Genomic DNA, 16026 nt, shown 5'->3' with positions numbered 1-16026 from the left:
TTGTTGGGAATGAATGCAGACACTACGACTGTATTCATTCCTCCACAGATGTGCAATGGTCTCATGTGGATAAATCCCTTCAGGAACTCTGCAGTCAGCTGCTCCAACATTCCTCACGGACCCTGGAAACACGGATGTCACAACAAAAACACACTGAGCTCTCACAGTTAAGAACATGCTTCTGTCCTTCCATGCACCAAGACCAAGTCAGCAGCTATGACTTTTTAGAAGTCAGAATACAAAACAACAGTGAAAACATATGAACACAAAGTGAAGTACCTAAAACTATGGATCTGAAGCGTACTTCCATTATTATTGTGACAGAAACACGAGAGAAATCAAGTCGTTAAACGTGAAACACAAAATACACAAACAGGAAGGTGGAATTGAAGGCACAGGGATTAGAAAGCTAACCTCTGACAGTAGGTCCGCCCCTTCAGTCAGGTGGGCGGCGCCGTCAGCAGCTTCTCGTTCTCATTTTTACTCAGCCTGACTGACTCTCACACCTACGATGAAAATGTATCCAAAACTCCAAAGAGAAAAATGTAAACATTTTCTGAAGCAGCTCTGCAGAGTGACATTACATTTTTATATTTTTGTTATTTTTATTTAGCACTTTTTGATAAACATTCACTTTTTAAAACTGTGTTTTAGGTTTTTTTTCTTTCCAAAATGCTTAACCCATCTACCAATTATATAACCCCAAATTTAGACAAGGGATTGGTTATAACACTTGGATGAAAAGGTCTAAAGCAGAGGTGTCAAACTAATTTTCACTGAGGGCCACATCAGCATAGTGTCTGTCCTCAAAGGGCCAGATATTATTTATACATGTAACTAAATGTAATGAGAAATAAATGTAACTACCCTTTAATGTTAAATAACTCATTATTTATCATAACTTTTTTTAAAGTGACAATTGCAGTTGCATAGAAACATATGTTTGCTTGTTACTTTAGCATAAATCCTTTAACATTTGATTCTATCAGGTTAGGTCAGTGTTTTTCAACCTTTTTTGAGCCACGGCACACTTTAACCTTGACAAAAATCCCGCGGCACACCAGCATCCCAAAGAAAAAAAAAAAAGCAGAAACTCATAGTCTGTTTTGATCTACAGCCCCCCCCCGGCAATCTGACGTGCATTTTTGTGATAATTGTGGCAGAAAAAGCAGGAAGTTGCAGATGTTTTTCTAAAAGATGTAATAAAAGTTAAGTTACATACAAAATGTATGTTCGTTGTGTTTTCAAGACGCGTAAGAAGGACGACTCATTAAGCCAATGCATCATGGGAGATGTAGTGTTTGTCGGAACTGACTGAGTTATGAGCTAAATTGGAACAAGGAAGTGGAGACTTTAACCACTTCTGATTGGTCAGACTGATGACATGTGATTAAGCCTGATGACATGTGATTAAGCCTTCAAGAATGATTGGTGGAGTCGTGGAGACAGTAAAAGCTGCGGGACTTTTCCTTACACAGTTATAGCTGCAGCTATTTCGCGTTACCGTCATTCTTATCAAAATGTCTTTAATAGAATCAAATAAACACAAAGAAAAAAGTATTTTATGATCGTTTATATTCCTAACTACTCAGTGTTTTATCAGGACCTGTTTGGATGAACAAAGAGCTGATTTCCTGGAGATGGGAAATGCTTTTAGATCAGTTAATGAGGGCAATTTTCCACGGCACACTTGACCATCTCCCACGGCACACTAGTGTGCCGCGGCACACTGGTTGAAAAACACTGGTCTAAAGTGTACGTTTGAACTCCAAATTATGTCTTCTAAAAGGAGTTTATAGGGGCTTTTGTCTCCCCACCTTTATGGGGCTTTAATCTGCTTTGGTCATTTGAATGAGCTTCAGCAGCAAACTGGAGTCTGGACGGGGCCCAAGCAAAGAGCTTAACCAAAAACCAAAGTCTAAATCTTTTGGTTTTGATCAGATAAATGTTAAGGGTTTGTGTTTTCATGTCAGAACAAGTAGACTGTTGACCAACTAAACAGCTGTGGATCAGGTGAAACCAGGTGAGAGTGAGACTGAGCGAAAGGACAAAACAGAAAAATCCCTTTAGCTACAGACACATTGGGAATTTGACACCAAACCGAAGAGCCGCTAAATCTGGGTTCTTGAACGCGCATTATGCCCAAGCTAGACAAGCAGGGAGGGGCTCCTTCTTTTCCTTATCTACAGTTACTGCTGCATGTCACTACCTACAGTTGAAAGAGTCTTGATGCAAAATGTCAAAGTGTTGCAAATCTAGTGCATCTTGCTCCAGGCTTTTTCTTTCACAGCTCTATTCCAATCAAGAAATGGAATTCCAGCAGGGCAAAAACCACAATCATTCATTTCTCCTCCAAGATCAATGCTTAACCCTTGTGCTATCCTAGGCACTTTAACATTGAGAGTTGGGTCATCTAGACCAGTGTTTTTCAACCTTTTTTGAGCCACGGCACACTTTAACCTTGACAAAAATCCCGCGGCACACCAGCATCCCAAAAAAAAAAAAAGAAGCAGAAACTCATAGTCTGTTTTGATCTACAGCCCCCCCCCGGCAATCTGACGTGCATTTTTGTGATAATTGTGGCAGAAAAAGCAGGAAGTTGCAGATGTTTTTCTAAAAGATGTAATAAAAGTTAAGTTACATACAAACTGTATGTTCGTTGTGTTTTCAAGACGCGTAAGAAGGACGACTCATTAAGCCAATGCATCATGGGAGATGTAGTGTGAAAACTGCGAGAAAACGGCAGAAAGACTCGCGTCTCTGAGCTTCATGGTTTTGTTCACTTGTTCCACGGTCTGATACCAGATTCTGTGGAAAGCTACACCGCTAAAGACAAGCTTTAGCTGGTGTTTTTGTCGGAACTGACTGAGTTATGAGCTAAATTGGAACAAGGAAGTGGAGACTTTAACCACTTCTGATTGGTCAGACTGATAACATGTGATTAAGCCTTCAAGAATGATTGGTGGAGTCGTGGAGACAGTAAAAGCTGCGGGACTTTTCCTTACACAGCTATAGCTGCAGCTATTTCGCGTTACCGTCATTCTTATCAAAATGTCTTTAATAGAATCAAATAAACACAAAGAAAAAAGTATTTTATGATCGTTTATATTCCTAACTACTCAGTGTTTTATCAGGACCTGTTTGGATGAACAAAGAGCTGATTTCCTGGAGATGGGAAATGCTTTTAGATCAGTTAATGAGGGCAATTTTCCACGGCACACTTGACAATCTCCCACGGCACACTAGTGTGCCGCGGCACACTGGTTGAAAAACACTGGTCTAGACCCACTAGACAGTGCTCTGAACCTTTTTTCTTCACTGGTGTCCATGGATTACAGGAAATCTTTCCACCTTTATCCACCTTTGTCATGGTAGGGAGAACACGTCAATGTAAAGGCCCGTACACACCGGGACGAATTTCGAAATCATATTCGCCGACGTTTAACGCCTCGTGACTAAACAAAGGGCACCAATGTGAGTTTGCACACCGACGCGAAAAACGCCACGTGTAAATGCGTCATTTTTTAAAAAACGCCTCGGGTTCGTTTTTTTGGTTTGAAGCGCCGCGTCAAAAACTATACGACCAATGAGAATGCCGCTTTTGCACATGTGTCTGGAGCTTCTGAAGTTACAGTAAAACACAACTTGGGGGCGCTCAAACACAAAACTGTCTTGCTGAGCACACATATGTCACGGCGAAGAAGATAGACGCCAAGTAGCGTCTACACTGCCGCGAAGAAATAAGACGAAGAAGATGCATTCACTGACTGACATCATAAAATATCCCCGAAAACGCTCATGATACATTTTCAGCTCTTGTACCAGTCGATAAAACTCCCCATGTTCTTCTCTTCTCGTAACTATGGGATGCACCCAAAATCTGCGTCTTTTCCGGCGTCTTTCATCATTCAACAGAACAATAATTTCTTCATAACTGGAATTGGAGCTAGAGCTACTGGTGCTGGAAATATTCATGTTTTCTTTGTTTGATTCTGACAAGCGCGTAAATACTTGCTCTCTTCTTCTGAGTGAAAAGCGACTTTAAGAAACGTAAAGTTGGGCAGCGCCACCTTGTGTACAGGAGTATTTCTGTTTTACATCAAGCCCCATCTAATGTCAGGGAATGAAATTGCATGTTCGCTCAGCTCATCGTCAGCGAAAATCGCCTGGGTGTGAACACAAAAAACGTGGCGAAAAACGCTGGTGAATAACAGCTGGCGAATATTCGTCGCGGTGTGTACGGGCCTTAAGGGTGGGGTCATCTAAGATAGCACAAGGGTTAAACAGTTAACACTTCCATGAATTAAAGAGGACGTCATCCATACGCCACTACCAAGTCCGAGTCCCTGACTGTCAAAGTTCAACTAGTTTGACTTGCAACGTGTGTACAATGGCCAAGCGTAGGTAGAGCCCGAAAACGGTCGTACAAACTTGCCTAGCTACACGTGAACGCGAGAGTTTTGATCACGGAAGACGAGGGTGACATGAACTAACAAGGGCAAATGCACCAAGTTTGAAATGAATCCAGGACCATTGAATTTCTGAAAAAATGAAAGGACAACATTATCTCTGTATTTGTACAAATTTAAAGAAGTTAATCTCAACAAATGTAAAACTCTTTTTCTTTTTTACTAGTCTGGAATGGAATTGGTTTATTTCAAGCATTAAATAATTGTTTGAAAGGGGGTGTTTGTATTTGTTTTTTTTAATGAAGCCAACCTGGATTGAACAAACATATCAGCAGTTCAATGCTCTTCATGCATGGCGATCTGCAGTGACTGGAGAAGAGGATAACATCAGGCACTCCAGTCCTGAAGCTCCAGCACCACTTTAACAAAGCGCAAAAACAGAGTGCCTGCATTGGGAGATGCTACTTTACTGTAACATTTGTGAGTCACAGTTTGTCAGAACTGTTAAAGGAAAATGGTCTGTCTAATGAGAACAGAAAAGCTGATCCTGCTTTAACCACAGATAGTAGGCGGAAAAAATCCAAACTAATGACATGTTTCTAATGTAGACTAAACCGTTGTTGTTTTTTTACTCCTATTGCTGAGACCTATATAAAAATAATTGTAAGACAGGTAAATTGTTTCCTATTTCTAATGTGTTCCCATGATAGTTTTGACTACTGGATGTGTAGGTCATGTCTGTGCCCTCCTTACATTAGTGCAACTGTTTACATGAGTCGGCGAACTTTCCGCTTTTGGGACAGTTGTATATGTAGCTGCCCTCCAGTGTGCTGATGTCCGAATCTTTCTAGCTCTTCATGAAAAGCTGCCCATGTCTCCCGTCTGCTGTTTTCAGGTAAAGGCGACGTGTTTGGCGATGTCTTCTGGAAAGAAACCACTTTGGCCCACGCCTGTGCCAACGTGCGAGCGCTGACGTACTGCGACCTCCATGTCATCAAGAGAGAAGCCTTGCTCAAAGTCCTGGAGTTTTACACGGCTTTCGCCAACTCCTTCTCCCGAAACCTCGTCCTCACCTGCAACCTACGCAAGCGGGTAAGGTCTACATGACAGGCTGAGGTGTTGTGCTGCAGGTTGACGTCCGCTTCGTTGCTTCTCTGGTACAAACTGACAGAACTTTTTCCTTTTCTTTTGTCTGTTTCTGCTCCATCTTTTTTCTACTTCTTAAACTCCTCAAATCAATCTATTTCAAGGAGGAAGTTTTCCTCTGATGATCATGGCTCAGAGAAAAATGTTGTCAATTTGACCTAATTTGTGTTAACTGTTGTTTCAAAGTTCAGCTTGTGGTCTATTCATGTTTTCATGACATCTTCCATAATGAGGTTTTCTTCTGAAAAGCCATCAAACACGTGGGGCATAAAGAAGAAAACACCTGTCATAAAATCATCCCAAAGCTTGGAGTGATTTTTAATTTTTAAAACTGTGAAGCCTCTCTGCTTCTGCTCTGCAGCAGCTTCTGTGGTTTTGAAAGCAGCTGATGCTGGTTTTGGTGCCACTGTGTACAGATGTGCACAAGTGAGGATGCAGAAACAGCTCAGGTGTTGTAGTGTTATCTATTGGTACAATCACAATCACTCAGGAGGTTTCTTTTAACCTCTCTAGACCTGCCGTGGGCATCGTATTTTGGCTTTTATTGCCACAGTAGTTGTAGTTTACTTAATAACGGGGCCCTGTGATTATGTGTGTAGTAGAGGGTGAGTTCAAATATTAGCTTGGGTCTTAAGAGGTTAAACCAGAATCATTAACCTTCCTTAAATCTGCTTTGCCAGTGAAGTTTGTGCTCAACAGATGCTTTTGCTTGCTGACACATCTGCTTGCATATGCAGAGGCCTTCGGATGTTTCTGCGTGCAGATTCAGACCCAGTTGCAGAGGAATCTGCTTGCAGATGGATCTGCTAGCACATTTAGGCACATGTGCTTTCTGACTTTCTGACTTTGCAGACACAGCTGCTTGCAGACGCAGCTGCTCGCAGACGCAGCTGCAGAACAGCAGACTACTCGTCTTCCAGCAGCTCGGTTCGTTCAGCTGTGGAGATGAAGATGAAGACTCTGGCAGAACTGAAGCAGGGCTCGTGGGACTGAGGAGAGCAGAATGTGTGTCAGCCTAACTTATTCTGTCGCTCCTACAATAATGACCCCCCCCCCGCTCTTTCTTTTTCTCTGAGGTTCTCTCTCATGCTTCAATCCGCTGCAGCTTCTTCCTTTTCATGCTCTACGCCTAAAAGCCTGTTCGTGTTTGTGCAGAGGATGGAGTTTGTGCCTCATTGCTCTAATTTAGTCACAAGAGCTCAGTCCTGCAGTATGCTGCCTCAAAATAAAAAAGTTTATTGTCTGAAATGCTGCTGAGCCACAGGACTTTAAGGAGACTCAAACAGCCTAAGCATCAGAACTCTACACCTGAACACAAACATTTCTGAGTGTTCCTTACAATAGTCAGCAGAGATAGCTTAAAGGATATTAGTCTCCCTGATGTCTTTTTCTGCCTCAGAGTTTAGCCTCAGAGGGATTCTGGGATGTAGGCAGACTGGGAGGAGGTTCAGATCAGGATCCAGGGTGTATTTGTGTCAGTCTGACTCTTTTTCTGTCCAATAGATCTATTACCTTTACCAAAAAGGCAGAGTTTCTGTTTCTCTCAAACCTTCTTAAAGAGAAAGATGCAAGTTCTTCATCAGAAGCTGATCCAAGTTTGCTTTAAACATAATCCAGTTCACAATGGAATCACTGCATATCTTTTTTTGACTGTCCTCCCTCCTGCTCCAGCAGAGATCAGACTGTGGCAGTGAGGGGAAGTTCATCCTTTAAGGGTGATTTTGGTTTCGGCTGGAGGTTGGAAGTCTCACTAAGAATGCCCAGGCCTCCGCGACACCGCGCCCCCTGGTGGTTCATCACCGCGGTGATAAAAAATCCGACGCCACAGCTCTAGCCGGGAGAGCGTAAAAGTTTTTAATTTCTTCAAAATAAAAATTGTTGTGTATTTATTGATATCTATATATTGGACTTGAAATATCGGATTAGGCAACTAAACATTAGGACTTAAACACTGTCCATATAACCTAACCTTACAGAATCAAATGTAAAAGGATTTATGCTAAAGTAACAAGCAAACATATGTTTTTCTATGCAACTGTAATTCTCACTTTAAAAAGTTATAATAAATAAATAATGCGTTATTTAACATTAAGGAGTAGTTACATTTATTTTTCATTACATTTAGTTACATGTATAAGTTATATCTGGCCCTTTGAGGACAGCCACTATGCTGATGTGGCCCTCAGTGAAAATGAGTTTGACAACCCTGCTTTACGGTATTCCAGAAATACATCATTGATGCCAATTGGGGTTCATTTAACAGTTTTTATGTTCCTTCAGGAGCCTAACCTGGATGTACATCCAATTTCCAATAGACAATCAAATATGGAGCAGGATCACAAATCAAATATGGAGCAGGAACACAAAGGGCCTGCGGAAGCTCAATGTTTAGCAGCGAACTGCAGAATCTGGTTATGCGTGAGGGACACTGCAGCACAGCCATCTGCAGGTCGTCTCTTCACTCCACCAAACATCAACAGCTGCATAAATTTAAAAAACTGTTAAAACACAAATAACGAGCCATGATATTATCAGAAAATTGTTGATTTTTTTTCTGGAAAAAGTTATATCAACATCAGAAAAGCTCTGGTACCCTTCAATCTCTAAACAAAAATTATAAAAATTCCTCAAGAAAGATTCCGATTTTCAGCACAGGTTATGAGGGAAAGGAAAGGAAAGCTGCATTTCACTCTAGTCTTAACATTTACTCCTGGTGGAAGTAAAACAGCTGATTTGTGTGAAACCTTTGGTGTTTTTATGAAAATAAAGTTGGTAAATAGGGATTTTTCTCAGGTCAGAATGACTCAAAATCAGCTGTCTGTTCATCTGTTAATGTCCCAACTTTCTGGATGACCTTTCAGGTCCTGTTACCCGCGTTGCTCCTCCACAGTGGATCGCACAGAAGATGGCTGAAGCTTTGTTTGGCTGCAGGCCTGGCTCCAACTGTCTGAGCTAAAAATAAAAATGTAGACTGTGACCGTGAGCTATCTGGCTGAGGAAACGATGAGCTGCAGGCCAAATCCTAGCACATTTACAAACCTCTTTTTTTGTTCAGCTGCTATCCCATTTACTTAAAGTCAAGTGTCCTTGTATTGGATGTGAAGGAAGGACTGCTGGCTTTGTGCTCTGGTGTTTAGTTGTCAAAAATCCTTGTGAGTGAAGTCTTCAAACCTCAGACACATTCAATTGTAAAACATCAAGCTGCATCTATGTGTGCTTTAGTGTTTAAAGCAGCAAAACCACAAATTGTCAACAGAAAAAAGCCTGCAAACAACTTCTTATTTGCTCTCTGCCTTTTTAGTTTCTTTAAGTTTAACTTTGATGACTGAACCATAGTTTCTGTTAGGCTTTAGCATCCTTCTTCTCACATATGTCCAGTGCTTTAGCATGTATAGAGGCAACAGCTGTGTGTTCTCTATTGCAGTGATTCCCAACTTTTCTCAAGCCACAGAAGGCTCTGTGGGACGATGAACAGACTTTCTATTTTTTTTAAACTTCCAGTTTCCTTTTCCTTTTGAGGGTAGAGTTTATCTTCATCCTCTCTAAATGTCTGCAGCTGCTTTAAACTTTCTATCTAAACATCTAATGACTCAAGGGGGGCATAAGGGCATCGTATGACAACATCAACTGTGTGTCATAAGTGTTGAGGATCCTTACAGAACTTCACAAAACACTCAGCACACTGACCATTTTGGTACGATCCATTTTCATGACGTCCCATGATGTGGCTGCACAAGCCTCAAGGGAACTGCAAGACACACCTGCGTTTGAGACACACCTGCATTTGAGACATCCCTGCGTTTGAGTCTTTTCAGATGCAAAAAAAGGTCAGGTTCTGCTTCTTTTCTCTTTTTTTTTTTTTTTTAAACTTGTCCTGTCCAACAGCTAGGCAAACAGATGAGAGCTGAGGGCCTCTTGTGTTGGACATATTTTATTTTAACAAGAGGGGTTATTAATCTTCAGACAAACCAAAGGTATGTCTGAATAAACCCCTTTTGTAATTGAGGCCAAACTTTATTAATTTCAATCATGTTTGAAAATCTTTGGAGTTGGACCGGACGCAAAAGGAAAGAGGGGAAGAAGAGAGAGGGACGTTAGAGAGAGGGGGGGGGTAGGAGGGTGATAATAGGAGGGGAAGGGGGGTAAGACCATGAAGCAGCATAGAGCAGACAGTTTTACTGGTTGTTTATCATTACGGTATGGTTCAAATGTAGTACAAAAAGGGCGGGGCCTGTTCACACACACTCAAATATTATCAACACACCTGCTAGCTGCAAAAATGTCCACATGTCAACATGCACACAAAACAGATAGTGTTCACACGCATACCTATGCCTTTAAACTAACTAGTGTGAAATCTTTCATTCATTCAATCATGCAAACTATTATTGCAAAGGTGAGCTAACACCTGTGCTCAGGTGAGTGTTTATGTTCTTCTAAAATGGTGGAATGTGAAAAGAAGGAGGAGGAGCGCCCAGCCACCCCCACACCCAGACCCCCGCCGCAGCAGCAGCGGAAGCCGGAATTCCCCCAACGCCATACGGGAACAGGCAGGGAACAACCGCCCCCCGGGCGACCAAGACCGCCACCCAGGCCAGGGCCAGCAGGACCGCCGCGAGGCCCCCAACGCAGGGCCCCACCGGAGAGGGACGCCCACAGCCCCAGACGAGCACCCCACCACCACCCAGGAGTTCCGGGCATCCCCCCGCCCCAACCCCAGGTACGAGCCAGGACCCCCCAAGGGAGACCCGCTCCGCACTCCAGGCAGCCACCCACCCAACCAGCGGTTGGTCCAGGTAGGAGCAAGGCAGGGGCCCGCCGCCCCCGCCCAGGAGGGGGGAACCCCGGGGAAAAAAGGGTGGCCCACAAGGGGTGTCATAAATATGGCCCGACCAGGCTCGGCCATGTTGGAAGTTTGGCGGGGCCCAGCGCCCAGGGGCAAGGACCAGGACCCACCCCCTAGGGACACGAACACCCCCGGCTCAGGTGTAATATGAACCCCCCCACCGTGCGGAGAGAGCACCGCCGGGCCCAGGGAGCCGGCACCCAAGGGACACGGCCGCCATCGCCAAGAGGCCCGCACCCCCCACCAGGGAAGGGGTAGGGGACAGATGGACCCAGGTCCTACCTTCCTTGTAAAATGTGTGTGCGTGTATGGGTGTTTGAGAGGGTGTTTGTGTGCATGTGTGTGTGTTTATGTTTGAATATATATATTGAAGGGGGAGGGGTGTGTGTACTAAGGGGGGTGCAGTTAAAATTGGCGAGTAGGGCACTAAGGGGACATCTCCTGATTACTCACAGTTATGTCCCCTCACCCTCCACACCAAGGGGCCCTAAATGTCTAAGGTGCGGTTAAAATTGGCGGGTAGGGGTGCCAGGAGGACATCTGCTGCTTGCTTGCAGTGACGTCCAAGCACCCCCCCTACCAAGGACCCTACATGTCTAAGGTGCAAATAAAACCGAAAGAGGGGGGGCCCACTCCATACGGCAACCATAGGAGGGGGGCCACTGCCAAGTAGCCCCCCCCCCAAGGCGCATCGCAGGCTAGACCCCCCACCCCCTCACCCTAATATGAGGTTATATGAGGAAGGGGGTAAGTTGGGGACAGCTGGTAGACTGTCCCCCGGTGGTCAAACAGCCGTCCCCCAGCCCCCCCCCCAGCAAAGGGGCCAGGGCCACCTAGCCCAGGGGCCCCACCCCCGGAGGCGCCGACACCCCAGGCCCGGCACCACCCACCCCACACAGAGAGAGAGGAACCAGAAAGCGTCACCCCCCCCGGAGCAAGCCCAGGCCCCCACCCCCAGACGCCGGCCCTAGAGGAGCTCAGGTCAGGCCTCGACGGGACCGAGGAGGCCAACCGGCCGAGGCAACCACTGATTGCCTCAGCGGAGACCCCGACCCGTTAGCCCCCCCGACCCGTACCAATAATGGCCCCCCCTCCCCCCCAGAACGCCCCCCCACAGGACAGGGCCGACAAGCCCCCCACCCCACCCCACCCCAGACCCTGCAGCCGAAGCGGGTGACACCCAGAGCGACCGGGGGCCCCGAGAGGGTTGTCCCGTCCCGTCCCAGAGCCAGGGAAGGGCCGATCCCAGCCCCAGGTGCAGATGGGCAGCCCATCCCGAGCAGGGCCCCCCGCCAACCCCCCCCAGCACAGGCAAAGGGACCACCCCCCCCAAGCCAAGCCAGACTTCTTCTCTCTTGATAGACTGGACAGGTTTACTTGTTCGTTTCTTTGGACTGAAGCCTTAAGTTTGTTCTTCCTCTTAAAGCAAATCTTGTCTATTGGGCTCTTTTAGTGAACCACAGTACTCTAATAAGAAAATGATAATGGAGAAAATGATAATGTCCAGGATGTCTCCAGGATAGGTTCCAGCGGCCTCGTGACCCCAAAATGGAACAAACGGACTAGAAGATCAATGAATGAATGATGAAGAAAATATGAAAACAAAAGCACCTGATCAGTTTATTTACATCCTTTTTTTTAGCTTGTTCTGTCCAACAACTGAACAAACAGATTAGAACTGGAGGCCTTTTGTGTTTGACAGGTTTTACTATCAAAAAAAGAGGTTATAGAACTTTGAAAACCAGAGTGTGGATTTGTATAAACCCCTTTTTGTTACTTTATTATTTTTTATTTATTTGTTACATTTAGTGTAAAAAATGGGGGTTGGTGGAAGAGAATAAAAGGAAGAGAGGTGGAGAAAGTGGGGGAGAAAGTACTGATTTGAATAAGTTATTATTTTAAGCTGTAACAATAAAACCAGATCTGCTGGAAAGACAAATATTACATCAAAGGTGAAATTCTGACATGAAGATGAGTGGAAGACATCCGTCCATCAATACACTGTGGGTTAGGAGGAGGGATGGAGCAGTGTGCCAGTGAAGCAGTGTGCACGTGGGGGTGGAGATATATGCATGCTGCCGAAGTGAGCAGCCAGACCAGGAGGGGGGGGGGGGGGGGGGCAGGCCGGGAGCGCCCCAGGCGACGGGATCCAAGCAGCCCGTAAGGGGGGAGGAGGGGACCGCCCACCTACCCAGCCAGGCGCAGAGGGGCCCCCCGGCGCTGAGAGGCATAGGCAAACCTGGCGTCTGGGCCCCCAGGCTACACGACAGGCGTGCTTAGCCGTACCAGGCAGCAGCCATGGGGGGCGCCGGACACGAGACAAGGGCCAAGGACGAGGCCAGGGCCCCGAGAAGCCTTGAGCCGCCCACCACCCAGCCGGAGCCCCGTCTCCGCAAGCCAGCCCTGGCACCCGACCCAAGCAACCCAGAGCTCACCACGCAACCACAGCTCCACCCCGCCCCCCCCACTACTCTACCCCCCACAACCCTCCTCACCCACAATATTATCCGACCCCTCCTCCCATACCCCCCTAATGCCCTCCCTACTCTGCGATGTGGACGGAGAGCCCATAGAGAATCCGGGTGAGCCGGCGCCCAGGGCTGCCCCACCCATGCACTCTCGCACACACACTCACAATCTTCTGGTTGCCCCCCATCCCCCGTCGCCACACAATAAACCCCTCCGACCGATCGACCCCCCAGCGCCGCACGCCTGACAACCACTACAGCCGACAGGATACCCACAAGCCTGGCCACCCTGAGAGGACCAGGCGGGTGACCCCACCCATGTATGGTGGTGTGGGTGTACTGTGTGTGCTGCAGGTAAAATAGGAGGTCTCCAGTGTGGCGGGCCCCACCACTGCAAAGCAGTAGAGCCCCCCCACTCCAGGGTCCCTCTGTGTTTGGTGTGTATTTGCTGCTAACATGCAGTGTGTGTGTCTAAAGTGGAAGTTAAAATTGTGGGGCGGACCAGTGAAAGATGAGCATGGATGTTTCACCGTGCCCCCCTCCACCAGACCATCCCTCCCTCCACCAGACCATCCCCACAAGGCCCTAGATGAATCAAGGTGTCTAATATGTGAGTAAAAGTGGAATGGAGGGTGGGCGCAGACGTGACCCCAGAGAGAAACACCCCCAGTGAGCCTCGCCAGCATGTCCCACCCATCCAGTTCCCAGAGCCCTATGTGCCTGTGTGCAACATTTGTTTGGGTGAGAGCGGGGAGGAGCAGGCGGATCGGCACAACCGGGGGAAGAAGGCTCCCCCGAGCAAGTTTATTTACATTCTAAATAAACTGATCAAACCTGATCTTCAAGATATTTAGCCTATATTTCCTCCTTGGAGTTTTTAGGATTCTGCCCATCATCCTCATTTGCTTGGAAGTAACTTCCAGAACAGTATAGGAAGAGACGCTGCACTCAGAGCACAGACAGCATTACAAAAAAAGTAAAAGCACACTTCCTCAAGCTTCATCTCTCTCCACACTCCTGCTTTGGAGACACCAAAACACAGCCTCTTCCTTTGATGCTTGTCCTGCACTGAAGCTGAGCTGATTTGGAGATTTCAACTTGATCACCATTTTTCTGATGCATTTTTAATGAACATCATTGATCATTTGGGCCTCAAAAACAAACATGTCTACTCTGTTTTCACATATATGCATTGAGAACCCTTTTGTTGATGACATTTTCAGTGAAGTCATCAATGTCTAGATGTTCAATAATGAACAATATGTGGCTGTGCAGCAGCTAGCCCCTGCTGAGGAAGAGCGCTGCAGTCACTCCCTGTGCACACTGTGAGCAAATTCAGTTCTTCAACGGGAGAGTCTCTTTTGTGTTTGTTGGCGGTGGATGTGAGCTCGGTATGTGCCTGCAGGTGACTGTTGTTTTTTTTTTGGCGGAGAATAGTCTGCAGGAGCCCCACGGAGCCGTGCAGCCAGAGGAAATCATCCATGCCTAAAGTCTCATCTTTTATTCCCCGTCATGTGGTAAATAATGAATTTCTGGAGTCCAGAGACAAACGTAACCCATTTTTACCTCTGAATTTTGAGGGGCATCATAGGAATAGACCCTGTGAACGAATTACTGGTTCATTGTACCGGAAGGTGATTAATGCTTTCAGTTGAACAACGGTGTAGGGGTTAGCATTCTCATCTCACAGCGGTTCAAGGTTCAAATCTCAGCTGAAGAAGAGAAAAAAACAAAACAAAAAACAAATCTCGCTGGGACATTTCTGTGTGGAGTGTGCATGTTCTCCCTGTGCATGTGTGGGTTTTTTCAGGGCAGTCCTGTTTTCTCTCACCATCCAAAACCATGCCTCACGTTTTCATTTGAACTACCGGGTTTAAGTAAATGTTATAAAAAATACACATGCTGCAAAAGAAAATGGCTTCTTAGTAACAGCTTTATTGGAAGTGACCAATCAGCGGTGACATTTTGACATTTTTAAGTAATCGGTTTACATGCATTTAAATGTCCTATCCTGTCGGGGTGTGCCAAAATATCGATATGGTGATATATCGCGATATTTAGTCCCGTGATTGATTCTTGATGCGTCTTCATAAAGTATCGACCTTTTATTTACGTTTGAAGACCCTGTAAAACGTTATATTAATCCTCCTTTGGTAAGACGATTCTGCGGACGGTCGATAGGGGGCGCTCGTTGCGAGATTGGCGGTCGCGGATGGACGAAGAAGAATACACATTCAAACAAAGATGGCGGAGGGGAAAAACAAGGAGAGTAGCAAAAGCAGCAAGTAAAAATTCTTGCCAACAGCATTGAAGCCGCATCGCCCGGAGTTGTGTGAGAAAACCGTGGTTGTTGCTGGCCTGAAGCTGACACAGCCCGGCGTGTTTTTCCAGAAAAAGCTACCACTGTCTTCTGCGAGAGCAAAGGCAACAACAAACGGGATTGCTGTTTAAATGTACAAGGGGCTCCGTCCCTGCAGGGAGGTGGAGATCGAGGAATTTGGGTTTTTATTGAATGCATTAGAGCCACGCTTTGACATTCCCTCTCTGAAATACTGAAACAATGATCCCTGCAGTGTACGCCCAGACCAGAGCTATGGTTGACATGGAAACAGCAGAAAGAGTGGGATCTCTGCCCTTAGACCCCCCTTCTCCTCAAAAGGTAGACGAGCGGCGTTTTGACGCTAAAAAGCCTGTGGTTCTCAAGAAAAACATGAACATATAAACATACATCACATGCAGCTGTTCCCCAAACGTTTTGTTCACAAAGACGTTTACTTTTAGATGCACTTTCATTTCATGGATTTTATCCCTGGTCATTTTGTTTTTTTGAAAGCAGTGTATGTCTTAAATAACTTAAAGGAAAGTTCCTAGCTACTTGATTTTATTTTTCTGGGAGAATTTTGTTTGTTAACACCACATTTGCACTAAAGTGTCATTTATTTTTAACAAAGACATTATAATTTGTTCACAGAATTAATATCTTATTTACAGATATTTATTAAATAATGCAATGACTATAGCTTTGTTTTTCAAAAGTTAATACCAATGTGCCTGGCAGCTACTTGACTTATTCATTTTTTATCCTGTTTACACGAATTTTGTACTAAATAATGGCACTGCTGTTCATGTTCACTATTTTTTAAACATAATTTTAAAG

The 16026-nt window shown here is 45.5% G+C and overlaps 1 protein-coding gene across 1 annotated transcript in view; it reads left to right on the top strand.

The window, feature by feature from the left end:
- The window catches only part of LOC101172862 (potassium voltage-gated channel subfamily H member 5), a 103548-nt gene that overhangs the window by 72799 nt on the left and 14723 nt on the right, over nt 1-16026 (top strand). Inside the window, exon 12 of the mRNA XM_023951926.1 lies at nt 5305-5501. Within this exon, the coding sequence (XP_023807694.1) occupies nt 5305-5501 (197 nt within the window). The remainder of the gene's footprint in view (nt 1-5304; nt 5502-16026) is intronic.

Source organism: Oryzias latipes, chromosome 22, assembly GCF_002234675.1.
Source record: "Oryzias latipes chromosome 22, ASM223467v1".
In the NCBI taxonomy this organism is placed as follows: Eukaryota; Metazoa; Chordata; class Actinopteri; order Beloniformes; family Adrianichthyidae; genus Oryzias; species Oryzias latipes.
The sequence above is the reverse complement of the archived record's forward strand: the minus strand, read 5'-3'. Positions and strand labels throughout refer to the sequence as shown.